Source organism: Durio zibethinus, chromosome 14 (assembly GCF_047325235.1).
Source record: "Durio zibethinus cultivar Kanyao isolate XHJ-2024 chromosome 14, ASM4732523v1, whole genome shotgun sequence".
Taxonomy (NCBI): domain Eukaryota; kingdom Viridiplantae; phylum Streptophyta; class Magnoliopsida; order Malvales; family Malvaceae; genus Durio; species Durio zibethinus.
This window is the reverse complement of record NC_143175.1, coordinates 9,578,024-9,605,384: the sequence shown is the minus strand read 5'-3', so window position 1 is coordinate 9,605,384 and position 27,361 is coordinate 9,578,024. Positions and strand designations below refer to the sequence as shown.

The following is a 27,361-nucleotide window of genomic DNA, read 5'->3' as shown; positions in this document are numbered from 1 at the left end:
TATTTTATTTTCTCCGTCTTTCTTCTCATTGGCTCCCTACTCCCTGATCTAGTACTGCCACTCAAGTTGATGGCCAAACTTGTGGCTGGCAACATTTTCCCTACTATTTCTTTCTTTCTTCTCTTTTCGCTCATTTTATTCTTTCTTTAGCTTATCCTCACAGTTATCTCTTTTTTTTTTATTTAAATTTCAAATCTCACTTATCGTCTACTTTCTCGGTTTTGGTTTATTTTTTTTTAATTTTGTTTTGGATTTTGGTTAAGTTGATTTATGGATCATGTACTTTTGGTTTGTTTTTTGTTTTATGTGTGTTCTATTTTTTTTTTTTTTTGTCTTATTTTTCATTACATTTGAGTTTGATTTATATTTTGAATTTTGAGTTATTTGATGTTGAATTTGAAAATATTGGAGAATTTTTATTGAAATTTGAAAATTTTTTATATTTCCTTATTTCCCCATTTGTTATCATCTTTGTCATAAGAAAAGGAGTGCAGCTTTGGTTCCATTAGTGGCCATGGTTCCTTTCATTCTCCACCTTTTATGTATTTCAATATGTTGTTGCAAAATTCCGTTAATAACCTCAATAATTAAAATAATATCATGCTTGTCTAAAAATAAAGATCTTAAACTCAATTTGCACTTAGTGCGAGTTTAGTTCAATTTTATTTTGAATTTATCTAGTTATGGTCTGATTTATTAATTGATTTAGTAATTTTTTATATATGAATGTACTAGTTGGTTATGATTGTATTTTTTTTTGTACTTATAATTTCATAAAAAAAATGTATATAGAGAATTTAAAATGCAAAATGATCATTTCATAATATCATATAATTGTTAACTATTAATCCATTTGACAATTCAAATCATTTCATATACAAGAATAGATATAGTATGTATGATCTGGTACATTAATTTTATGAAAAATCATTTCCATTTGATACAAATTATTTTTTTAAAGAATCTTTTAGACCATGAATTAATTTGTATCAAACGCTCACTTAAATTATAATTTTTTTCTTATAATTTGTGCTTATCATTATATGTCTAACAATCAACAGTCAAATTATAAATAACATAAATTATCTGATTTTTTGTTCTCTAAATTATTATCTTAGAAAGCTTGTTTAAACAAAATTATAGATTTTTATGATATGCTCTATACAAAATTTATATAAATTTTAAAAAAAAAATTATATAATTGATCTTAAAATTATAAAATATAAAATATAATTTGTTTTTGTTATTGTCCCCCAAATTTACATTTGATAACCTTTTTTATGTTGTGTTAATTGTGTACCAAAATTTCTGGAAAAAGAAAGTATACAAATATTTGCTGATGTGATGTATAGAAGAAATGAAAAAACAAAACAAGACAAAAACCGGATAATGCTTTGATAGGTCCGGATTGCTGAGGCTCCCCTAAAAAAGGAAGGGAAAGGAAAAAACGTTGAGTAGCTTCGCGGTGAGTGGATGAGGATGGCTTTGCGGTGGGCGATGGCGGTGTCCTCTCCTTATTCTTCGCAATCGCATGCAGCAGATGCGGTTCTTCCAAAGTTTTTCTGCTCGAAAACCCTCTACCAATCCCACCGCTCTTTTACCTTTCCCCTTTATTCAACGAACTGGTTCTTGTTGCCCCGCAAGACCTTCAGCTCTACTGCTAGGGTTGCCCCCTTCCGCTGCTTCTCTTCTGGTACTTCGCTTCTCTCCTTTCTCAAATATACTTTCTTGGAATTTTATATTTACCATATTACAAATTCCCTTAAAATTCAGAAATAATCTCTTTAGAGGAAATCAAAAAAATTTTTTTGTTCAAATCCAATGGCCAATGGTCATATCATTTTTGTGGGTCTCCATTGGATTTTGAATTTGCCATTTTTATTTTACAAAATCGTGCTTACATCTGTATGAGGATTCAGTAGGACTACTATATTTGGAATATTATTGAAAAAACTAAGTTAAATGTCTTAGTTAGCAACTCCTCTTTCTTTGGTAGCCAAAAGTTTTTAACATGATTGGACTCTGAAAATATGACCAATGAACGATGGTCCTAAGAATATCTTAATAACAGTCAAGAAACCATAAGCCAAAAAAACTCCATTCTTGTTATTGACTTGACTTCCTTAGGGAGGATGAATCTTCTCCAACTAAATTATGGCAGATGCATTACGGTAACGGTAGCCCAAACACACATTCATATGTTTGGTTTTGCGTGCAGCCTTAACTCCTGAGCTAAAGAATACTTTGGATAAGGTGGTCAAATCAAACAAGGTGGTTCTTTTCATGAAAGGAACTAAGGACTTTCCACAGTGTGGGTTTTCAAATACTGTGGTGCAAATTTTGAATTCTTTGAATGTTCCTTTTGAAACAATAAACATACTAGAGAATGAAATGCTACGTATGGGTTTGAAGGAGTATTCCAACTGGCCTACTTTTCCCCAACTTTATATTGAAGGAGAGTTTTTTGGTGGTTGCGACATCACAGTTGGTAAGTTTTTGTTTATTGGTCATTTTTAATTTCACTTTGCTTTTCAATAAAACAAAATATCACTTTGAAATCAGCTGCTATCATTTCCCATTATTGCTTATAAATCAAATGTAAATACTCCAGTTTTAGGCAATTGCTTCCCTTGGGGTATTTATTTCCAGTTCCAATGTAAGTTTTTGGGTTAATTTCAAGATCTTTCTCATTGGTCTATTTTACTGCCTCATGTTTGGAGTACTTTCTTCATTTTTTCTGCTCTTGCTCTATCTTTATGACATGTGTACACGCTTATCATCATACACAAATGCAGATGAGTGAACATGAGCATGAAAATGTGCATGCACACATAAACATTCACATAAAGACAAATAATTACTTCAAGCTATTCCTCACTGTTTATTAGGGCCTGATGCAATATCTTTCCACTGTGAAAGGAGGGGAAGAAAACCAAAAAATCTTTTTGTACTGGGCAGGGGAGGTGGGGTGGGGGAGGGATTGGGAATGATAAGCTTCCGTTCTGGCCCATGGTAGTGGGATACCTTCTCCTATTTAAGTTAGAGATAAATACTCATAGCAGCATTGAACCAATAAAGAGACTAGATTTACTACTATACATTTTACTGTGAAACTTCCATGCTTTTCAAAATGTCTGCTATCCATCATTGTAGAATGACATTGTTTGGTCTCTGAAGATTTTTCTGATCCATCTTTTAGGGATGGATTTCTCTATGTGAAGAAAATTTGAGTGAGCATTTTTGAAATGTTATTAAGTCAACCTATAATAAGAAATACATTTCATGAATATGTTGCAGATGTCTCACTCGTGTGTTTCAAAAAGTTTTTATATATTGGAATGGTTTGAAATAGTGAGAATTTTTTTATTAGCATTTTTGGTTAGTACAATACGCTAGAACTGGAGTCACGGGATTTCAATCATGTGGTTATGCCTCTTCCTTATCTGAAAAGTAAAATGTTTTTCAAGAACTATAATGGATATATAATGGCAGAAAATAATGATTTGCTTGCACTGCAATTCCAATGTATAATATAATATGGCAATTTGTTTAGAAAACTCAGAATGCTGAAATTGGCATGATCCAGTGGCTGGATTTCACCTTGTATTGTATGGCGTAACTTGCAATTTCTGTTGTTGGTAGTGTTAATCACTGAGACACATTAGCTAAAATAGACATGTTTCACATACAAAATACTTTTGCGGGCTGGAAATTCCAGACAGTGGGTGCAGGATCTTCATTATTTCAAGTAACAAATTTTCTAGATCATATCTAAATTATGAGATTCCTTGCCAGTAAAAGAGATGGGAGCAATGTATTAACAATGCACTGTGGGATTGGAACCCTTCTGACCTTATTGTCGTTATTGACATTAAATAAGCCTTTGATATAGGAATTGAGAATTTGTGATACAGAAAATGATATAGATGTTTGTCATTTAGAGCATCCTTGATTGTTTCTCTGTTGATGTCCATTGTTCCTCTCATCCTCCTTTTGTTTATCTAAACACGAGGTTTTAATTGTTTTCGTAATATACTGTTTTGTATATCTATGATTTTTCTGTCTTCTGGTAGGACTTCATATAGTTTCTAACGTTGCATTTGGAAAGTATTTTTATGAATCGTTTTCTTTTTGTACCTACAGAGGCATATAAAAATGGGGAATTGCAGGAACTATTGGAGAAGGCAATGTGCACCTGATACTTACCTGCGTTGAAAAAGTGTGTTATAGTTGTACTTGCTCGGAATTGGATAATAACTTGTCTTTGATTTCTTTGGTTGGAGTGGAAAAACTTGTAGAAGTCTACTGAGCTTGTGGTTGTTTGCCTTGATCTCACATTTGAATTATACAATATACTTGCAGCTTAACTCTGTCTCTGCTTGCTGTTTGGATAGCAAGATAAAAGGAATTAAGATAGAAAACGCGTGGGCTAGGGGCAGATCTTTGAAATTTGAATGGAATATCTACCTCTCCACTTTTGCTAGTGTTGCTACTTATTTGAATTTGAGTGGCTTTGATTCAAAGTATGAACATAGATTTGTGAAGTTTTAGAGAGATATTTTCGTAATGGGTTTCTGGCGTCAAAAATCTTGCAAATACTGAATTGGCAAATGTATTCTTTCAATTAACGTATTATGCGGTTGGCAGGTAACGGTTTGGATATTTCAATTAATGGATATTATTATAAATTTTTAAAAATAGGTTGAAATCTGAATTTAATATTTTTGAAATCAATCCGAAGTCGAATAGAATTTTATTGGTTTATTAAATTTTAAAATTTATTTTAAAAATTTTTTTATTTTAAATAGTTTTAGATAAAAATTAATTATAAAAAATTATAAAAATATTTAAAATATTTAAAATAAATAAAAATATATAATTTGATATTTTTAATTTTTTACTTTTATCCAAAAATTGAATCAAATTTAATAAAAACATGTAATATTTGAATTTAAATTAATTGAATAAAAATAATAAATAATCGATAAAATACATATTTTTCACTTTTTTTATTCATTTGAAATCATAACTTAATTGGGGAATTTTGGAAAAGGTGCCTTTTAATATAAATTTCTATTAATTGATATTAAAAAAAACTATTTATTAGTAAGGAAATATGCCTTTTAATATAAATTTCTATTAATTGATACTAAAAAAAACTATTTATTAGTAAGGAAATGTGAAAAAAACTATTTATTAGTAAGGAAATTGTGAAATTTTAAATTTACTAAAAAGGTGGTTAATTTTACTCTTTTGACCTATGTTAAAGAAACGTAAATATTTTTCTTTACTCTCAAGCAACATACAGAGAGCCGCCATTCCCATCATTTTTCCTCGACCTCTTCTATTTCAAAGCATGTTATCCCCCACTTTTTTTCTTGGAGCAACATTTTTTTTTCTCTTTTTTTTTTTCTCACTTGGATCCTCCTGTTATTGAAACAACAACGATGCATTCGATAAATGCAGTGGTAGCGGTGAGAATGATGTCGGAAAACGGCGACTTCCATCAATGAATCCGTCATGGAAGGGATTCTGTTCAGATCTCCGTGTTGGTTCATCTACGCTGGCATTTTTTGCTTTTTAGTACTCTTCATGGGGATCATATCGGGTCTCACTCTTGAACCCATGTCGCTTGGTCTCGTCGAAGTCGAAATTCTCTAGCGTAGCGGCATTTCCACTGAGAAGAAACAAACTAGTACAAAAAAATTTAGTTTTTAAATTTTAAATTTCTTTTGGTCTTGATTTGAAATTAATGTGAAAAAACGATAATTTTGATAAAATCATATAAAAGTAAAGAAGATAGATAAAAAATTATATTTTATAAATTGAATAGAGTAAGAAGATTCAAAATTATGAGTTAATATAATTTTTTTAAAACTTTTTACGCAATTGAGTTTTGAATTGTAAGATGTAAGTTTTAGTCTCTTATTGTTGTGGTTTCGTTGCTATTTTGCCGGTGGTTCAAAAACAACGTCAATTTTTGGTGACTATGCTTCTTTGCAACAGTGCTGCTATGGAGATAAAAATTGATTTAACAACTTTTGCTTATCACGTCTTTATTTTTTACTTGATATTTGATGTGAAAAAATGATATAAGAATAGATGAAAAGCATTTGATTAATTAAGGTTGTGGCATTGATTGAAAATTTATAAGTGCTCAAATAATAAAAGTATTAAGTAAACCTAATTCCCATGAGAATTATAAATAAAGTTAATAGTAAATATCAAAATTATAATATTTTAATTATATTAAGACAAATTGAAATTAATATGTAAGAACTAAATTAAATTATTTAACTAATCATTGCAAAAAAAATTAACATATGTAAAAATCTAATAAAACAAACAAACAACCTAAAATCGAAATTTAAATATGTAAAAATAAAGAATTAAACTTAAATAGCAACTTAGGTAAATCAAAATTGTAAATAGAGTTGAAATTTAAACAAGCAAAAAGAGAATTTTGATAAAATAGAATTTAAGTTGCAACCTAAAAGAATTAAATCTATTTTCTTTAAATTAAATAATGAGTCCAGTACAACAACTTAGAAAATCAAATTATAATGCGAAATATTGAATTAACTAAAATTAAAACTGAAATTAAACTTAACAAATTTAATTTATCTCATAAAATCATAAAAATAGCAAATTAAACTTGATTTAAATGATTGAAATCTAAACAATGTAAATAAATTTAAATTGCAGCTAACAGAATTGAACTTAAGCAAATTATATTTTAAATCATTCATAAACATTAAATCTAATGTAATAACTTGAAACCCTAATTTATACAACTAAATTTAACTTGAAAAACTTTAAATCAAACTAGAGCAGAACTAAATTAAACTAGCAGAAATTTAAATTAACTTGAAAGAAACTAAATTGAATTAAAAACTTAAGAAAACAAAGCAAAAAAAATTAAAAAACAATGGTTGGTTGTTCTTAAGCTAAAAAGAACAAGAAAAGAAAACCTTATAAAGCTATAAAATGAGCTGTCACCCAACCATGTTTTTTCCTCTTCCTAATACTAACTATTTATAAAACAAGAATACGTAGAAACCCTAAACTAATGACCAGCATACTTGATATTGAATTCTTGAAGTATTAAGTTCGACCAAACTTGGACTCTCTTTTGCATAAGTATTCTTGACTTGAATATTTATTGTACTAATTTGACTTGGCTCTTTATAATGTATGTAGACTGAATCTTAAGATGATTAGATGTTGAATTGTATAATCTTATTGACTTAGCATTTACAAGATAAGAGTCTTGTACGACTAACTTTCTTTTGTTGAGAATAGTCTTGTTCTTTTTTAAACTCTTAAGCAGCTTTCAAAGTTTCGAGTTTAAGCTATTTTCTTGAATGGTAAATCTCCTATTTTCTTGATTTTGAGTAGTTTTAAAAGTCTTCAGCTACTTGTTTGCTTTTAACCATTTCTTAATGAGTTCTTGAAGAGTTAAATCTCTAAAATTGAAGATGTAAGTTCGACTAAGTCTTCTTAAAAATCAAAAGTTAAAAGTGTTTTAGAAAGTGTTTTTCAAGTTAGAGTAGATCTTATTCCTTTTTAGAGACTTGGAATTTGCCTTCAAGCAAGACTTTTCTTTAAGAGAAAAAAAATTAATTTTGAATTTAAATATCATGTGCATGCCGCCTTTTTTTTAGAAGTCTTTACATATCCATGCAAATCTTACCTTAAATAGGGATAAGTGTAATTCAAGTAAAGATAGGATTTTCCAATAAATGTAGGAAAATTAAGGGCTATTTGGACTTTTCCAATTTGATTAGAATTGCCAAGTCATCATGGTACACAAGCTTCTAAGTCATATCTCTTAGTCAATGAAAAAAGATTTGCTGACATGTCGTCCATTAATAATTCCATGCAACCTATTTAAAACACCATGGACATGCACTTAACTTGAAATGACACTTTTGACCCTAATCATAGTCGAACATGCTTTTCTTTATTTTTGCATGAATTTTTTGAAATCTTCATCAAGATTAAATAATTCTAACTCCCATAGGTTCATCTAAGCAAATCTTGTATAATTTCATCACTTTCACTCTAAGATTTCCAAGAACTCTAAGAATCAATAAGAACACATAAAATACAGTCCAAGATTCATCCTAATATATTAAGAATCATTTAAGATTAGATAAAGAATTTCTAAAATTTTTCAAGATCAAGAACTTTTAAAATTCTTCAAGATTTAATTTTTCTTTCAAGATTTCTTACAAAACAGCAAATTAAGTACATTAAGAGTAAAAATATCATTATTTCACCATGAACTAAGCAAAATTCATTCATTTAAATACTAAAGACAAGTTTAACTAACTCTACTTCATAAAGTTATCAATAATATGAAGAATTGAAATTAGATTTGCTAAAAACTGATGTTCTAATGTAAGTCTAAGATTACAAACTAAAGTTTTCAACTGATAAATGTGGTCCCAATATTAGCTTGATGATATCTAATATGGTTCCTTGCTTGCAAGTTTGTTGGAGCTTTGCATGTTGGATGTGCCAAGCCCACCACCATGTACTTTTTACTTAAATTTATTATAAGAATGTGATTTGGATTTTTTTACTAGGCTATGATTGTAAAAAAGTATTTACTTAAAGTTATTATTACAAGTAGTTGATTTCTTTTTCTAAGCAATTAGTAGATCATATAATGTAATATTTAAGGTAGATTCCCATGATCAAGTAATTAGTTGTGGAATGTGAGATGTTGATATTTAATTAATGCATAGTCATGTTAGTAATTAGTTTGTTAAAAACTTTGAAATGTTGTCTTATTTAAGCACACTACAAGGGTTGAACCTATCTAATGAACATGATCAGCACAATGGTTTTCTTCTACTTAGTTTTGCTCTTTGAAGGTAACATGCGTTTGAATAATTAGCACAATGGTTTCCTTTAAGATGAACGACCTAAATAGTGAGATTTTATGTTGATTTTTGTGCTTTCTATGTTTATTTTCATTTAATTAATGCATTTATGAATTGAGAACTTTTTTGAGATTTTTAGTTAATTATTACTTGAAATATGATTCAATGTGCAATCCCTAGAAATTTTAGTGAAACTCAAATCTCTAAACTTTGTTATTCAATTTACTCTACCAATTTTTAATGGTTATTATGCATGTTCGTACGTTTATAATTGGTTCTAAGTTAGAAAGTCTTTCGAGTGTTTATTTTGTTTTACATTGACCCAAGTTTTTCAAGTGTTCTTTTTATTTTACATTGACTCAATCTATAAAACCATAAACTAAGTGCAATATCTTGATGAGCCTCTACGTTTATGCTTACCATGAATGTATAGGAAATAAAGCTTTTGCCTTGATAATTGGAAAAGCAAAAGTGGTTCAGGACATAGGATTTATGTTTTTACATTGTGGTGTAGGTTGTAGGTTACATCCATTCAAGTACAAGGCAAACAAGTCAAGTATATATATGAAGAATGGTAAACTAATGGTAGTCAAATGTGTTTGTATAGCATGGGCATGAAAAGTGTTGTGGATGAGAACAATGGCAAATCGTTTGGGATTCTTCATGATGCTTTGCATCATGCTTGTAAAATGACAATTGTGTGGATGTAAAACCAACTAAGGGAAAATTAGATTCAAGATCGCATATTGAACTATGTTAATTTACACATTAGCTAATAGATATGTATATGACATTATATATACATTCTTTTTTATTATATGTACATTTGTTAAATCTTGCTTATTAACTTCAAATTTAGAGGGTTATTATTTTGTTTTTTAAGTTTTAGTTAGTAAACATCAATTATCTCATCGTGCATATAGTTATAATAGATGTACATAAGTTGACCTTTATTGTACATTTCTAAAGGCAAGATAAAAATTTGAGGCGTTATAATTTGTTTAGTTTTGCTAGATGAGGGATTTTGGTTTTAGTTCTATAGTTCAAAAGAGGCAATCCCAAATCCAAAAAAGTTTAGCAAAACCAAATATGTACGTGTGAAACTATAATTATATGTAATTTACTAAAAACAAAAAAAGTTAAAAAAAAAGTAATCAATGTAAAAAGATTACCATCTATTTATAGCATTCATTAAAAGCAAAAGGAACCACAATAACAAGATCCATTTCAAAAGGAAATCATCATTTGACAATTATGTAGATAGTTAAGAAGAAACTATATATGTGAAAAAGGTCAATACAAGCTTATTTAATTGAGACAAATAATTATATCACACGAAGTACATTTTAGATTTTCATTAATAAGTTTTTTTATTCACAATTAGAGAGAAAATATATGTTTTCTTCCCAACTACCTAGAATGGAAAAAAATGGAGTAAGCAAATAGTTAATTTTATTAATACAAGTTACCTCAATACTTCAAACAAAAGGATAGAATTGAAAACATTCAAAATTACCAAAGAAAAGTCTAAGTTTATTATTGTTATATATGTAAAAAATATCTAAACAATTGACAAACTAAGGTAAACCAATGTTGGGAGCAAAGCTAAAGATCTAACTTATTGTTGAAAGACAAACTAAGAAAATCATGAAAAGAAAGAATTCAAACAAAAGCACAAAAAATAAATCGAAAATGATTGAGAAAATGGTACCAAAATATTTCACAACTTGGTTTTTGGTCTAATACTAATGTACATATAACCTAAGCTTAAGGTACATATTATTCAACTAATAGTACATATATTGACCTGTTGTGCACAAAAAAAAATGATACTTAGATAAGGATATATTATATACCCATTTACATTGATATATTATATTTCAAATAACAATGTATATACCTTTAATATACATGTACATAAACCTATAACTATATGTACATGAAACTATCATTATATGTACATGTTATTATAACTATATAAACTTTTGATGAAAGCATAAAAAAATTTAAAACATAAGTACATTAATTATATATCTATATGTTACTATAACATATAATTGTAATTTTATGTAAATATCTTTAAAGTACATTGTACATGAAACTATAACTATATATACATGTTAATATATCTATATGTACATGTTAGTATAACTATATGTACATTTGTTGAAACTATAAAAATTTTAAAAAATAAGTACATTAATTATATAACTATATGTTACTATAATTATATGCAAAGTAATTATATGTTAATATCATCATATGTACATGATATATACACGAAATCATAACTATAAGTACATGTTACTATAATTATATGTACATTTGTTGAAAGCATATAAATTTTGAAAAATATACATACAATAATTTTTCTAGTGATATAGTGAGATCCTTTAACATTGGAGTTTGTGGTTAATAAGATACTCTAAAATAGTCTAGTGTCTATCTTAAAAACACTTGTGCAAGGTACATGAACTAGAGAATGAAAAACATAACTCAAAAGATACTTACGCTATACCTTTGATATTGTAGAACTTGCCTTACTAAGAGATTATTATTACTCTAGCTTAAGCATATGTGCAAAAGTGAAAGCATCATCTAAAGATTTAATGTTTGCTTGCTTTATTTTGTAAGCGACATAAGGAAATAAGCAACTCAACAATAAAAATTAATAACTTAGAAAAAAGTAAAAAGATGAAAAGTTATATTATGGAAACAAATTATCAAAAAAGAATATTTGTTATTAAATTTGAAAAATTAATTTATAGACTTTTTATTTTGAGATTATGTTAGAACACAAAATTTATCTGTCAGAATAAATTATAAAATGGAATTTGAAAGGTATTGGGTGGGCTTAAATTGCTTCTTTTCTTTTAGGGTTGGGCTTAGATAATAAATGAGGTTCAAATTATTAGACCATAATTGGCTTGGCAAATCAGAAGCCTATTTTGTCTTGTTTAAGCCTAGTTTGAATTCGATCTAGTTCAATCCATAGACATGCCTAAGTGTTGGAAATTGGCAATAGTAGATTGTTTTTGGGTTGATGAAAAAGAAGTGGATTGTTGCTAAAAGATGAAGAAACTAAAAAAATAAAAAGATTTTAAAAAGAGAGAGAAAGAAGGAAAGGGTTACGTATGAATTTGGGTTTAAAAAAAAGAAGGTATATGTAGGATATTAAAATTGCACCGTTAAAAAAGGGAGTGGTGCTATTTGCACCCTAACTTCCTCTCTTCATACCTCACTATATTAACATTCACAAAACACAAATTTACCAAAAACCCAAACACGTAATCTCCTCACAATCTATCTTTTCTCTTTTCCCAACTGAAAACTTAAAGTATTTCAAGCCCCAATCAAGCTAAATTCAAAGAAAATTTCACCTTTTAAAGTTAAAAAAGCATAAAATCAAAGGCATATCATCTGTTCTTTTTAATTTTTCATTTAATTTTGTGTTTAATTTCGTAAGATTTCATGTTAAAAATGTTTAGATACAATTTGAAACTTTTGAAAATGGATTTCTGAAAGTTTTTAAAGGTTTTCAGAAATAGATGTTTTGAAGTTTTTATGATTTTTCAAAAATCCAAGGTTTTTGGAAATGGATTTCTAGAATGAGGTGCGAAAGACAAAAAAGTAATTGACTAATGAGTATTTAAGTAATTTCATTAAAAGTTAAATTTTTAGGTGTATTGAGGAAAAGTTGGGGTGCAAATAGTAGCACTGTAAAAAAGGTATTTTGGTAAGTGCAATTTGCAAGTACATAGAATTGAAACAAATAATAAAGAATGAAAAAATTTTGTTTTCATAAATATTTAAAATATAAAAAAGAATTAAATACTGAAATTGTGCACCTTTAACTATATTCAAATAGAACAAATAAGATGCAATTTATTAATTAAACCAAAACTTAATTAACCATAATAGCATACAATCTAACCAAATTAAAATGAATTACCTTAAAAACAATCAATTAACTTAAAACCAAATCAACGTAAACTCAATAACATGTAAACAAAATTAAACTTTACCAATTTAAATGTAAAAACAACAAAGTAAAGTGAAAGCAACAAGTAAATAACATGAATCAAAGTAAGCTTAAGCAAATTGCAATTTAAGATTAAAGAAAAGCAAAACAGAAAATAAAGAAAGCTTTTGAACTTAACTAAAACCCAAATAAAACCTGAATTAAATTGAAAATTGAAATTAAACTTGAAAACAACTTAAACAAAGTAAAGAAAGCTTAAGAACTTGAAAACTTAAGAAAACAAATACAAAGAAAGCTTAAGATACAATAGTTGTTTTGTCACCCTAACTATGCTTTATCATTAACCTAAAGCTAGCTATTTATAAGAAATTATTACAAAAAAACCCTAGACTATAGTCAACAGAATTGAACTCTCTTTCTTGAAGTTTTGTGGTTCAACTTTAATGAACTTCTTAAGTATAGAAGTCTTTTTGAGTTGAATCTTTAATGTACTAAAGTGAATTTATCCCTAAATGCATGTTTTGGCTTAATCTTAAATAGATCATATGCTAACATGGCTTTTTTTTTTTGCTGACTAAAAAGTATCTTAAAACCTTCTAGATATGTTTATCTCTTGAGGTGGAGAAGAATGGTCCAAACTAACTTCTTGGATAGGAGAAGAGTGATTCAGTTGGACCTTTTTGTTTATCCTTTTAAAATGCTAAACTTGAAGTGATCTTGAAGTTTAAAGTCTCTTATAAGTAATGAAGGATGGGTGGCTTAAGTAAAGAAAGAACAAAGTTATTTTTGGTAGTTTTCTTGAATGCAAACTTCAAGTTGGAGTAGGAATTCTTGGAGGATAAAAGTTCTTGAAGAACAAAAGTAATATGACTTTAATATTTTGTTGTTGTATTGCCCCTCTTTAAAATCCCCTTCATAATATCATGAAATTTTTACCCTAAATAGAAATTCCAAGTCTAAGTGGGAATTTTCAAATTGACTAAGAAAATCTTTAAAGGTTATTTAGACTCTTCCCACAATTAATAGATTGTTCACTACAAGAAATTTTTCATATACTAACACTTGGCTATATTGACAGTCAAATTACATAAGTAAAAATGATTTATACTAATAGATTTTTATTATTGATAGTATAAACAATACCTATACCAATACTATATTCTTCCATCAGTACAAATTGATCTTTTTATAACAATATATAAATAACCGATAATGTAACCATGTATATACTAATGGAAAGAATTGTAACTGTTGGTATAAGTTCCTAAAACTAAAATTGCCTGCATTTTTTAGATAATGAGACTTTTTTTTCTTAATTATTTTTTATTTTTAAATTAAAACTAATAATAGAAAAGTGTCCTAAAGTAATGGTTATAAACATCGATGATCAAAACCTATCAAGTACTTATACCGTAAGATATATTGATGGTTATATCTAATCGTCAGTATACACTATAACAAAATTTATATGATACTATCTTATATTAATGGTCTTTTAGTATATGCCATCGATAAAAGTCAAGGTTAGCTATTTCTAATTCTAAGTGTGGTGGTTTTAGAAGTTTTGTTATTTGAACCCGTTTTGCTTACTCTTTATCTCATTCAAACCCTTTTTTCTCAACTCAACTGCACAATCCTTTTCAAACCCTTTCCATCTCTATTGTTACCATCATTGTTTCTCTTTTTCTTTCTCTTTCTATTCCAAAAACTATTATTGATGATGTAAGGAAAGATAAAAAGCAAGAGTTACTCCAATTTATTATTCTTGAATTTTGACAAAAAGGTTAGTAATTCAATTAATTTTTTTCCTTTTTATGAATTTTTTCAATTCCTTAATTTAATTAACTCACACTTGAATCCTAAACCCTCAGAGTTAGAAGAGGTGTTCGAAACCTATTCACCTCAGTGTTGGATTGCTATTAACAAATGTGTAAGATGGAATCAAAAGTGAGATATAGTTGTCTTTCAGCTTTGTTAAATTTTTTTTTTCCTTTTACTTATTTCGATGGTTAATCGAATGTGCAATTGTTATTTAGGTTTGCTTGAAGAATGCTAGTTGATTGGATTTATGTTATTTCAAAAATCTTGTTTACCATATCGTATTAAACATGTCCAAATTAAGTATCTCTCTTTGGTTTGTCTAGTTTCTTTTGTTAGTTCCAAGGTCTACGATTTTCATTGTTGTCTTATGCTTCTAGATCCCACATTCTTACAAAACACAAATCATTGTTTTCAAAATAACAAATAGACTTACCTTAAATTTGGTTTTATGTCATTATATTTTTTTTCAAATGAACTCTACAATTAGATTAACATTATTTTTCCTACACTATTTTTTTTTTGTTGGTTAGTTCTTTGAAATTAAATTATAATATTTCCTAGTCTACTAGGGGTAGTTGTGGAGAAATGAATAGCTTTATATTTGTTACAGTATCTCTAAAATTAGACATCCCTTGCTAAGTCATCATGCCACCTAGACATCCAAGTCATTTTTCTTAGCCAATGAGAGAAAGCTTGTTGCCACATCTTTATTCCAAGATCCTATCTTGCATTAAATTTAAAAATTCCAAATTTGTCTCTAGGGTAGCTTGGTTTTTCATCCATTTCATTTCAAGATTCAAAACATTTTGAATACTAAGATTGGCGAAGTGAATCTTGAACAATTTTCACAGTTTCATTTCCAAAAATTTCAAGATTCACCAATAACCTACCATGAACCATCCAAGATTTATCCAATTATATCAAGAACCCATAAAGATTTATCAAGAATGTCAAGAATCTTCAAGAACTTGATCAAAATTTCATCATGATTTTCAAGAAACCATTAAGTACACATCAAGATTTCAAAAATTTTGCCAAGAATGCACCAAGTTTTGGCCAGATTCATTCTTTCTCTTAAAATTTCTTGCAAATCAACAAATTAAGAACATTAGGAAAAAAAGAACTATATTTTACTAAAAACAAAGATTAATAATTTAAGCTTTAAAATTAAGTCTAAATAACTCTATTTATCTATTAATTCCAAAGCCACTATGAAAATGGTAAAGTGTACGGTGGAGATTACCATAGAGTTAGATGTCTATATGATCAACAATTCAAATCTTATTCAAACACCTACATTACTCAAACTTGAAAGGGTCATCCTAAGAACATATGGGATACTAGTTCAGGATATTCCATTAGTTCACCAACTAAGTACACTCTAACTTATCCTACCAACCATTTATTAACATAATACCCTCTACCATTCCAATATTCTCCTTCATCACTATAAGTCCTTAAAGTGCCATACTATCTTTCACCACAACAATAGTTTTCTCCATTATGGTGCCATTCGTCTTCACATCACTTTCTATACAACAAATATTCACCACCATCTTTTACACAAGAAAAAAAAACCATTTTTTAAGGAGATGTTAACTAAAAAGCTTCAAATTCAAGAAAAACTCCTTTAAGATCGAAGGGCACTCAATTGGAATCTTGAGTAAATTAGTTAAAATGAACATATCTTAAATATTTACCTTTAAGATCCTATATCTAGTACTATAGAGTCAAAACCTAGTTGGGTAGAAAATGAGTGCACCTTAAGGGATCATTATAGGAAGGGAACTTTGATATGGTTTAATGATGATGATGAGCCTATTGTGTTGAAAACACTTCATTTTGTAAAAGTTATGAAAGAAGAAATAGTAAAGGTTAAGGATAAACATATGGCTAGAAAAGTTGATGACAATGGATCATTTAGGGAAGATGACAAAGAGGATGGCATTCAAGAAAAAGTTGAAACTAATATTTCACTCAAGCCATTTCTTGAGTTCCTTGGAGATCATTATCAGATTATATGAAGATAAATGAGGTGGATAGATATATTGATAAGATAAGTTGATAACATTTAATAATATAGTGTTTTTACATACTAAAAATGGTACTAAATTTTAAATTTTGGATGATTTTGGTACTTTTTATATTATTTTCATGATTTTAGGGTTTCAAACTCATAGCCATCATTTTTATACAAGTCATGCATGTAAAGAGCATTTTTGGCCCAATCTTGGAAGCTAATAACCAAACCACACTAGTTAAATTCATTCATCCATGTGGCCAAGATAGAGTTTCACTTACACAAAGACTTTTCCATGATCTAACATATTTGGCCAAAAGAGAAGTGATCCAAGAGTGACTCTTTTGCTTAACCATGAAGAAATTTATCTTTCATAAGGACTCTTTGCATTTGGCTAGCTCACTTCCAAGAAAAGATCAAGTACACATGTGATTCAAGCATATAAGGACACTTTCATCTCTATCAATTCGACCATTTCAAATCCAAGAATAAGATGATCATCATTTAAAGAATTTCAAGCTCTCATAGACTCTACACCATTTGGCCAATAAGATTTTGAAGTACACCATGAATTGTTTGCTTAGCCTTAAAAATTTTTTCTTAGAGGAGGACTTTATCTTTTATATTTTAAGAATCTAGATAAAAAGTAATTTATCTCCTTTTGAATTTCATTTTAACCAAACTTAAGAAAAAGATTTGATCAAAGTTACTTCAAGATAAGATGAATGGCCAAAATTACTTTTTTAAAACCCTATTCAGCCAAACACTTTCAAAAAGCAAAAGTCCATCTTTTTCATGCAACTTTGAAGACCAAGATATTATCATGAAATATTTGAATTTGAAAACACATATTGTAGTCCCTACCCCTTGGCTGAATCTCATTATATAAATAGGGAGGCCATTCATCCCATTCCATCATCTCATTCTTCACTTTTCTTATCTCTTTTTAATTTTTAGTTATTAGTTTCTAGTTCTTTTTTTCTTGAGTTTAGTTATTAACTTAGATGATAGATTTGCCAATAGCAAACCATTGTTCTTTAAAAATTTTTTTAATTTAAAGAAGTATTTTTTCAAAGATCTTTTATTATTCTAAGTTTCAATCCTTGTTTTTACAAATCTCTATTTCAGCAAAGTAATTTTTTTTTTTTTTACTAGTTTGATTCGAGCTTTGTTTTACTCTTTACAAGTTTCAACCATAAATGATCTACAAGTTTACTTTTACGCAATTATTCTTTTCTACTCTATGCATTTAGCATTCTTAATCTTTCTTTATTTTTCAAGTTGTAATTACTTCTTTTAGATCTAATTTTTGGCTTTACTTTTTTACTTTCCAAGTGATAATTAATAAAGTCAAGATTCAAGCCTACACTACTTCTCAATCTTTTCTTTATTTATTTTGCAATCAACCCCTAATCTTCGATTTCTTTAGATATAAGAATCTAAGATCTTACCTTTAGTAATTATGAACTACCAATATTATAATCTATAGTCTCTTAAGAGATGATACTGGAATACTTTCATTATTATTACTTGATCTGTGCACTTGTAGGCTAATGAAAAGCAACAATTAAGTTTTTGGCACTGTTGCCTGGGATTATAGCAGTGCTCTCAATATGATTAAGGATTTTCTAAACTCTTGTAATCTAAACACTTTTTATTTTTATTCGCTCTAATGTGCTATCTCTGTCTTTTCTATTATGTCAGATTTTTATGGTACTGAGGCCAGAACCTTTAGAGCTTATGACAAGCCAACTTTTGATTATTCCCATATCCAACCTCCATTCGAAACTTCTTGACTGTGGAGTGTTTTTGAAAGGTATGACAAAAACCCACTTACAGCCATATCCTTACAACTTGTATGGTTAATTGAACTGGTAGATGCTTTCGAACGAAAGCGTAATTTTAGACATGTTCAGTCAATCTAGAGTACATATTATAATGGTCATAGTTATATGGTATAATATTATAACGATAGATGTTAAGATAATCAATCCAATTATTGTTTAAACACTTACACTTAAGATTGGAAGGATTATCCTATTTATGCATGAAGATATAGTTAAAAGCCATCATTCATATGTACCCCAACCTACCCTATGAACCCTTCATCTCAACAATACTCTCCTCCATCATACAATCCACCTTAAGAAATGAAGTCAAACTTGAACATAGTAACCTAATTAATGTAATGCAATAATACAGTAATCCAAAACAAAGCTGCATACATTGAAAACTTACAAACCCAAATAGATCAACTAGCTTAAACCATAACCAATCACCTATTATGTATCTTGCCTAGTAATAACAAGTTAAGCTTTAAGAAATAAGACAAGGAAGCATTGAATCATATGTACTCTTATGAGGAAAAAAGATTTATTTTTTTTAATGATAAGGATGAAGATCTAATAAATGAGCTTCTGGTGATGAATCTAACCAATTTGGTAAAAGTACTTGGAGAAAAAAAGATTAAGAGAAAGATCCGTAAGAGGATGAGAATGAATATATGGATTCTGAAAGAAAAGATGAAGAACTCATCCTAGTTGCAAGAGCATTCGTGGCAAGTATAGAATTGAGGTGGAAGACAATTGTGGGGAAATGAATGAAATTGAAGAAGATCTAGACTCCTAAGAAGAGGAAACAACCAAAGTAAAGGAAGACGAAAAGTTATGTATTATAATGCTAACATCTGTTAGAAGGGAAAATGAAAAAATGGAAGAAGTGAAAGATCATCATAATACAATGAAGGTAAAAATGACTCTAAGATCTGACATTCTGAATGAGTTTAGCAGTGGTGCCACTAAAGTTGAGCTTGTACCTTACCAATCTCCCAACCTTATGAATATCATGATTTGGAATTAAATAAGGTGGAGAAGCCAGTTGATGAAGGTTGTTTGGTTGATGAATTGCTCAACCTTTGAGAAATACCATTTATTAAGCCTAAAGAAAAGGACGAGAACACATCACCTACTTTGATGAAACCAACCATTAATGAGCCTTTAGTCTTCAAAACTAATCCAATAGTTTCCATGGTTGTACCTCTTTTGCTAGTACTAAAGCTAGTGCCTACCTACTATAGTCCAACAGTAATGAAAACATTGCTAGACGTGAGAGATCTAGCCACAATAATTGAGCCACACTGCTAATTAGAGTCCGTTGATGAAGATGTGGTAAGAAGAAAGCCATTAATTGGATAAATGTTGGTGTTAAGCATGGGGTAGTTATGTAACCACGTGAAAAAAGATATGGTCAAACTTAACCAAAACTAACATTGTTTAGGAGGTAACCCAAATTTTATTTTCATGGTTTATGTTTTTTTTATTTTTATTAAGACGAGTATGTTTTAATGTTTGTTTTATGTTTTAAGTTTATTTTTAAGGATGAAGTGAAGCAAGAGGGAATGCCTCGTACAAATGAAAACTCAGCCTTGAAGTAAATTTGGGAACTATTTCTTTTTCTTTTATTTTTTTATTAATATATTATTCAATTTAAGTGGGGGGAATAAATGCTTTGTGAACTTAAATGTTTTTGAAACTTGTAACCCCATCTATGCTTTCAAACCAAATTGACATACTAGTTCTCATTATTATGCATACTTAGTTGAATTTGCATTTATTTTCTAAGATTAACTAAAGTATGATATGAAGTTTAATTATGAATGCCATGAAACTTGAAAAGAATTCTAAAGCATGCTTTTCTTTAGATATAATTTTTATGTATATATTTTTATTCTCTTTTAAGGAAATACTATGAATTTTATGAAAGTTTGTGAGATGTGGATTTGCATGAGATTTGACGATATGAATAAGTGCTCTAGAATTCACCTACATAACCCTTGAAGTGAAATCCTATACTAAATTTGACTTATGAGATGATCTAGGCAGCTCTTTGGACTCTTTGAGCCTTTTTCAAGCCACCCTATTATGATGCATCCTTAGTACATTAATTTTGAGGCTATTATATTTCCTTTTCTTTGTTTATTTAACCTCATAAAAAGCCAACAAGCCTTTTTCTTTGATTATTATTATCCGTTCTTTTGTTTTACCTAACCCAATTGTGCTTACTTGTATATTATGGGCATCTTTATTATGTTGAAAGGAAAAAAAGGTGTAAGAAATGAAAAAAAATAAAAGAAAAAGGGCAAAAACAAAGGTAAAGCCTAACAAAAGCTGAAAATGGCTTTATTTTTTCCAAAAGAAAATAATCCCATAAATAAAGAATAACGTGATGCCTCTTAAGTCAAAGTTCCAAAAAGAACTCTCAATTTTTCAAAGTCTAAGAAATTCAAAAAAAGTAAACTTTGGCTTTTTAGCCTAAATTTGTTTTTCTTATTTTGACCCAAGCCTTATATTACAAGCCTAAAAAAGTTTTGATCTTGAGCCAAGTATGTAAGTTTAACATTAGTAAAAAGAGAAAGGGAAAGTGAACATATTAAGTCCATTTTATCTTTGAATTGAAATATGATGAAGTATTTTACATTCTTTTTACTTGAGGTATATGCATGAAAAAATTGTGTAGATGCATATAAGTAATAAGCATAATAAGCTTATTTTTTGAGAAATTTCTTGTAACTCTATATTTATACTTAACTTTGTATTATGAAATAGTACATGATAGGAATTGTATGTAATTTTTGACCTTATGAGTATGTTTATTGAATTTTAGTTTTATTGATTTAAGAATTTTACTTGAATACAAGCAAAGATTTAAATGTAGGGGTATGATAGTATCTAATAATATAGTATTTTTACATGTTAAAAATAGAGATAAATTTTAAAGTTCGGATGATTTTTGGTACTTTGTATGTTGTTTTCATGATTTTAGGGTTTCAAGCTCATAACCTTCATTTTCATGCAAGCATACAAAAAGTACTTTTAGCCTAATCTTAAAAGCTCATAACCAAACCACATTGGTCAAATTCATCCATCTATACAGCCAAGATAGAGTTTCACTTGCACAAGGACTCTCCCATGTTCCAACATATTCAACTAAAAGAGAAGTGAACTAAAAGCGACTCTTTTGCTTAGCCATGAAAGAATTTAGCTTGTATGAGGGTCTATGCATTCGGTTAGCTCATTTCCAAGAGGAGATCAACCATACATGTGATTCAAGCATACAAGGACACTACCATCTCTATCCATTTAGCCATTTCAAATCCAAGAAGAAGATTATCATCATTTGAAAATTTTCATGCTCTCATGGACTCTACACAATTCAACCAAGAAGAGTTTGAAGTCCACTATGAGTCTTATGCTTAGTCTTAAAGATTTTTGCTTGGAAGAGAAGTATATCTTTTCAAATTTTAATAATTTGGATAAAAAGCAATTTATCTCTTGAATTTCATCTTAACCAAACATAAGGAAGAGATTTGATCAAAATTGTTTCAAGACAAAATAAAGGGCCAATTTCACTTCTTTAAGACCCTGTTCAGCCAAACACTTTCAAGAAGCAAGAGTCTATTTTTTTCATGCAACTTTGAAGATCAAGATAGAATCTTATCATGAAGTATTTGAACTTGAAAACACATCTTGTAATCCTTTCCCCTTAGCCGAATCCCATTTTATAAACAGAGAGGCCATTCACCCCATTCTATAATCTCATTCCTCACTTTTCTTCTTCTTTTTTAGTTTTAGATTTTAGTTTTTAGTTTTTTTATTTCTTGAGTTTAGTTATTGGCTTAAGTGATAGATTTGCCAATAACAAAGCATTGTTCTTTAAATTTTTTTTTCAATTTAAATAAGTATTTTTTTCAAAGATCTTTTATTATTCTAAGTTTCAAACCTTGTTTTTACATATCTCTATTTCGGTAAAGCAATCTTTTTCTTTTACAAGTTTGATTTAAGGATTCTTTTACTGTTTACAAGTTTCAGCCATAGTTTTTTTGATGATTTACAAGTTTACTTTTAAGCAATCATTCCTTCTACTCCAAGCATTCAGCATTCTCAACCTTTCTTTATTTTTCATGTTGCAATTATTTCTTTTAGATATAGTTTTTAGCTGTATTCTTTTACTTCTCAAGTGATAGTTGGTGAAGTCAAGATTCAAGCCTACATGACTGCTTAATCTTTTTTTTACTTTTTTTTGCAATCAACCCTTAATCTCTTATTTGTTAATATATGAGACTCCAAGATCTTGCCTTTGGTAATTGTGAATCACCCAACATTACAATTTATAATCCCTTGGACAATGATACTGGAATACTTTCATTATTATTTCTTAACCTGTACATTTGTAGGGTATATGAAAAGCAACAATCACAAGCTTAGTAGAGAGATCACTTAAGCCTTTAGAGAAATTCTTTCTTGAATATAATATTGAGCTTAAGGATGATAAGGAACTTATTAACAAAGAACTTACTCATCTAGTAGCTTCTCCATTTCATGATCTTATGCCCAAAGCTATAGACACTTCATTCTTTAAGCTTTCTCAAGATAATCCATCCATAAAGGAAAAAATGAATAACATAATTTTAAAGAGGATGGTTCAATTCCAAGCATCAAATTAGAAGGTCTTAGCAATGGTCTTGATCAACAAGAAAGTGAGCCTCATAGTATACCCATTCCATTTTCTCTATTCTTTGAAAATCCATTATATAATTGTAAACCCATTACTCGACACCGTTGATGAAGTTAGTGAAAAGAATGAGGATGAAATAAAGAAAATTTGATAATGTAAAATATTTGGATGATGATGATATAGGAGGATTCTCTACTTGTTTAGAAATTTCCCCAACATCTAATTCTCAACTTGATGCATTTGAGTTCTCATCCTTTATTCTCATTCAATTTATACCATTTATGGAAAAAAATTTCATTGTAGAGCTGAAACCTATATTCTCCATGGTGGTACCCATGCCATTGGTATTGAAGCCAACTATCACCTCTATTTGGTTAAATTGCAATAAGCTTAAATTATGTATAGAAGTGGTACACAAATCTACCATTAAGCATTGGGATCATTTAAAGCTTATCATTACATATTTGGTGCTAAGAAAGAGATTTAAAATGGGTAGATGCAGTAACAAAATATGGTGTGATTCTCTAACACTAATGAAAGTTAAGCCATTGACTTTAAACAAGAGTTTCTTAGGAGGCAACCCAAGTTTTACATTTCATATTTTATTCATTTTCTTATTTTGTTGTGATGTTTTTTTTTTATCCACGTTGATGTTTGTTCCTTTTTTAGATTTTTTTTTGTTTCGTAGGTAACAAGAGCTTGAATACTAAGAGCACATGGTTTGGCTATACTTGTACTTTACATTCGATCACTATGCTTCCAATAATGATAAGAGAGTTCCTTGATTCCTCTCATGTACTTTTTTTTTTTGCTTACATATTAAGGATAACGTGTTCTTTAAGTTTGGGAGTATGGGAAAATTACTCAAAATTTTTACAAAATTTTTTAAAATTTCTTTACTTTTGCCTTGAAATTGAGCTTGACTTATTGTAACTTAAATCATTAATATGCTTTCTTTGATTAGTTTTTTATGAAGCCAATGGTAGGTAGAGATTGGAAATGAACATAGCTTTAGGAAATGATTGAATATTGTGTGAAATATAAGATGGTGCTTAGGTTTATTCACTTCTTAAGTATGAGTTTTCATTTGTGAGTTAATACTTTAATCATTGAATTGCATTTTTATATAGTGATTGATTATGTGAGCATGAGATTTTTTTTATTAGTATTTGAAGTTGTGTTTCATATTCTATAATTTGTTTTGATCATGCCTTAAGATGAAATCATAGAGGACACATGATTAGAGAAATGATATAAGCCATCTTTGGATTAATTGAGCCTTTCAAGCTAACCTTGATTTAATTTTTCCATAATCACCCTATTTAAACCTAATGAAACTTTCTCTGTTATGAAATCACATTACAAACCCAAGCCTTTGTTCTTATATTTCCTATCTTTTGGTCTCTTACCCTTTATGCATTAGGACATTTAGACATTATTTTTGAGTTATGCATTATTAGAGAAAAAGGGTGGAACTTCAAAAAAATGAAAAAAAAAAAAACAAAAATAAAAACCAAAAAGAAAGAAAAAAATGAAACAAGCTAGCTTCTAAAAGAAAAAAAAAGAGAAAAATTATGAAAAAGAAAAAAAAGAGAAAAAAAAAAACAAGAATAATAAAGTGGTGAAAAGCAAAGAAAAAAATAAAAGAAATAAAAGTATGCAAAAAACTAAGTTTGAGGGTGATTCTTTAGGACAAGCTTGAGAGCTAAACATTGAGTGATCCTAGAATAAAGTAATGCATAGTTAGGGTACCTGAGTGTAAAATGACCCTAGCCTTACATTTCAAACTTTATAAAATCCTAAATGATATTTATTCATGTGTTTATCTACATTAGTGGAGAGAGATGTGATAAGCAAACATATGAAACTTGATTACACTGTATTAATCTTTACTTTAGAATTTTCATGTTCTATTTAACATTATTAGATTTCATGCAAGGATTTGAGAGATGTATTGCTTGCATTGGTACCGTAGTTCAGAAGAAATTTCACTTAGGTTGATTCTTGCATATTAGCACATGTTCATGATTTTACTTTCATTTAATCCATTAATCAATCCATGACGCATTCATGTTGAATGAAGCATTGGAAGTAAGTAATAATTCTAGCTCAATCTTGTTTTACTTGAGGACAAGCAACAACTTAAGTTTGGGGGCTAAAATTTTAGCATTTTATTATATGTTTTTAATGCAATTTCTTTTAAGTATTAGCTTGTTCTTTGAAAAATTTAGCCAAAATACTCTTAAATGCATAAATGTTCAATGTATAGTTGAAAATATGAAAAATGAGGAATTTTAGAGCTTTTGGACTCATTTTGGAGCATTTTTTATGTAAAAAGTCATGAAAGGCCAAAATTAGTGTGTTTGTGCTATATTGCTACTTATAGAAGTTTTTCTCACCCTATCTCTTTTATGATTTCATTAGTTTATTTATGCTTAATTAAACTTTATTTCAACCCTTTATCCTCTTATTTTTTCATTTCAAAATGTTTTTCTTAGTTCATTTCATTGTTACCTTTGTAGTAGTTTTACAAGTGCTAAAAAGTTGATATATGCATTAGTGTAGTTTAAAGCCATATTTGGACTTGTGATTTTTCAGAATTTTTCAAAATTTTTTATGCACAAATTATCCATTAAATGGTCTGTATATCTTTTCAACGTCCAATCTTTTTTTTTCTCTGCACAAAAACAATATTCCTATTTTGAACTTTTCTTTTCACTTTGCCAAATTCTATTATTCTTCTTCAAAAAATGTTTTCAACTTTCTTTTTTTGTCTTTGCAAGCTCCACCCATCTTTTCAATGTACTTAGGTCTCAAGGTTAACTTTTGAAAATGATCTACATGCATAAAAAGTAAGGTAAAAAGATTGAAAAAATGAATTCAAAGAGTGGCTAAATCATATAGGTTAAAAGCAAAGAAATAAATATCAAAGACTTAATCAAGGTGACTAAGGGTAAACAATATATTATGGTTAGCTAGAGTTGCAAACCAAACACCAAGAAAAAGTGAAGTCCCTTGATATATTGTCATTCAAAGTGCAACTTTGCCAACTGAGTTTAGCTAAAATTTTGAAGCTAGATATGAAAATTTGTAGATAGAATTTGAATGAGATTTTCTTTAGATTTAAAGATCTATGAATTACAAATCTATGAAAAACTTTTTGGCTCAAAACAAGTTAGATTTGATCAAGCTTCAATCCAAAAATTGCAAGTAGGTTAGAAATTGATAATGCCAAACAGCTTTAATGATGACTTGAATTCAATTGAAACTGAACATGAAAACTCCAAGATATGAAACTTTTATTGAAGAAATCATAAAATGCATCCCATACTAAATTTTAACTTGCAAAAGCTTAACTTAAATAGAAAAGTGAATTGAATTGCAAAGCAAAACATAAAGTAAAAAAGTTTTGAAATTAAATTTGCTTGAAAACCTAAATCAAATGCTGAATAAAAAAACTTTGAAGCATAAGAAATATAAAAAAAAACTTAGCAAATATAGGAAGGGTTATATTGAATTAAATTTGAATTTAAACTATTATGATCTGAATTGAATTAAGTAACCTTTAGAATTAAAATTATATAAATCCTATGAAAAAAAATAACATAAAACGAATGTCAAAATTGGAGATCAGATTTGAAGTTGTAAAAACATAACTTAAATAACTTTGATGTGAAACGAGATAATAAGAAAATTTAAGAGAAAATTGGAAATGAAAGACTTCGAAAGCTTAATAGAACTTTTATTAAACTAAAATAACTTTAGAAAAACAAGCGCAAGCTTTAAAAACAATGGTTGGATTGTCACTCCAACAAGATTTACAAATAAAAAAAAAAACTAGGAGAAAACCACATCTATGCCTAACTAAGCTATCTTATTTATAGTAAAAGAGTCTTAGGTTGGATGCATTTGAAAACTGGTAAGACCGATCTCTTGTAGATTAGAGTCTTTCTTGCATAAAAGGTCTTGTTTGAAGAAAAACTCTATAAGCCTTTGAAGAGAGATATGGCTGCAAACTTGAGTTTTCTTGGCAAACTTGGATGTGATCTTGGACTTTTCTTGTATTGAGGCTTCTCATTAAAAGCAAACTCTTAATTAATTCCTCAATCTTGAAATTAAAAAAGAGAGAATTCT

At 28.6% G+C, this 27,361-nt stretch overlaps 1 protein-coding gene across 1 annotated transcript; it reads left to right on the top strand.

The window, feature by feature from the left end:
- The first annotated feature begins 1,359 nt into the window (after nucleotides 1-1,359).
- On the top strand, nucleotides 1,360-4,367 carry CXIP1 (CAX interacting protein 1). The gene is made up of 3 exons (XM_022887210.2): nucleotides 1,360-1,693; nucleotides 2,219-2,488; nucleotides 4,144-4,367. Exons 1-3 carry the CDS (start codon nucleotides 1,474-1,476, stop codon nucleotides 4,197-4,199), a joined length of 546 nt encoding a protein of 181 aa, XP_022742945.2. The 5' UTR covers nucleotides 1,360-1,473; the 3' UTR covers nucleotides 4,200-4,367.
- Nucleotides 4,368-27,361: the final 22,994 nt, after the last annotated feature.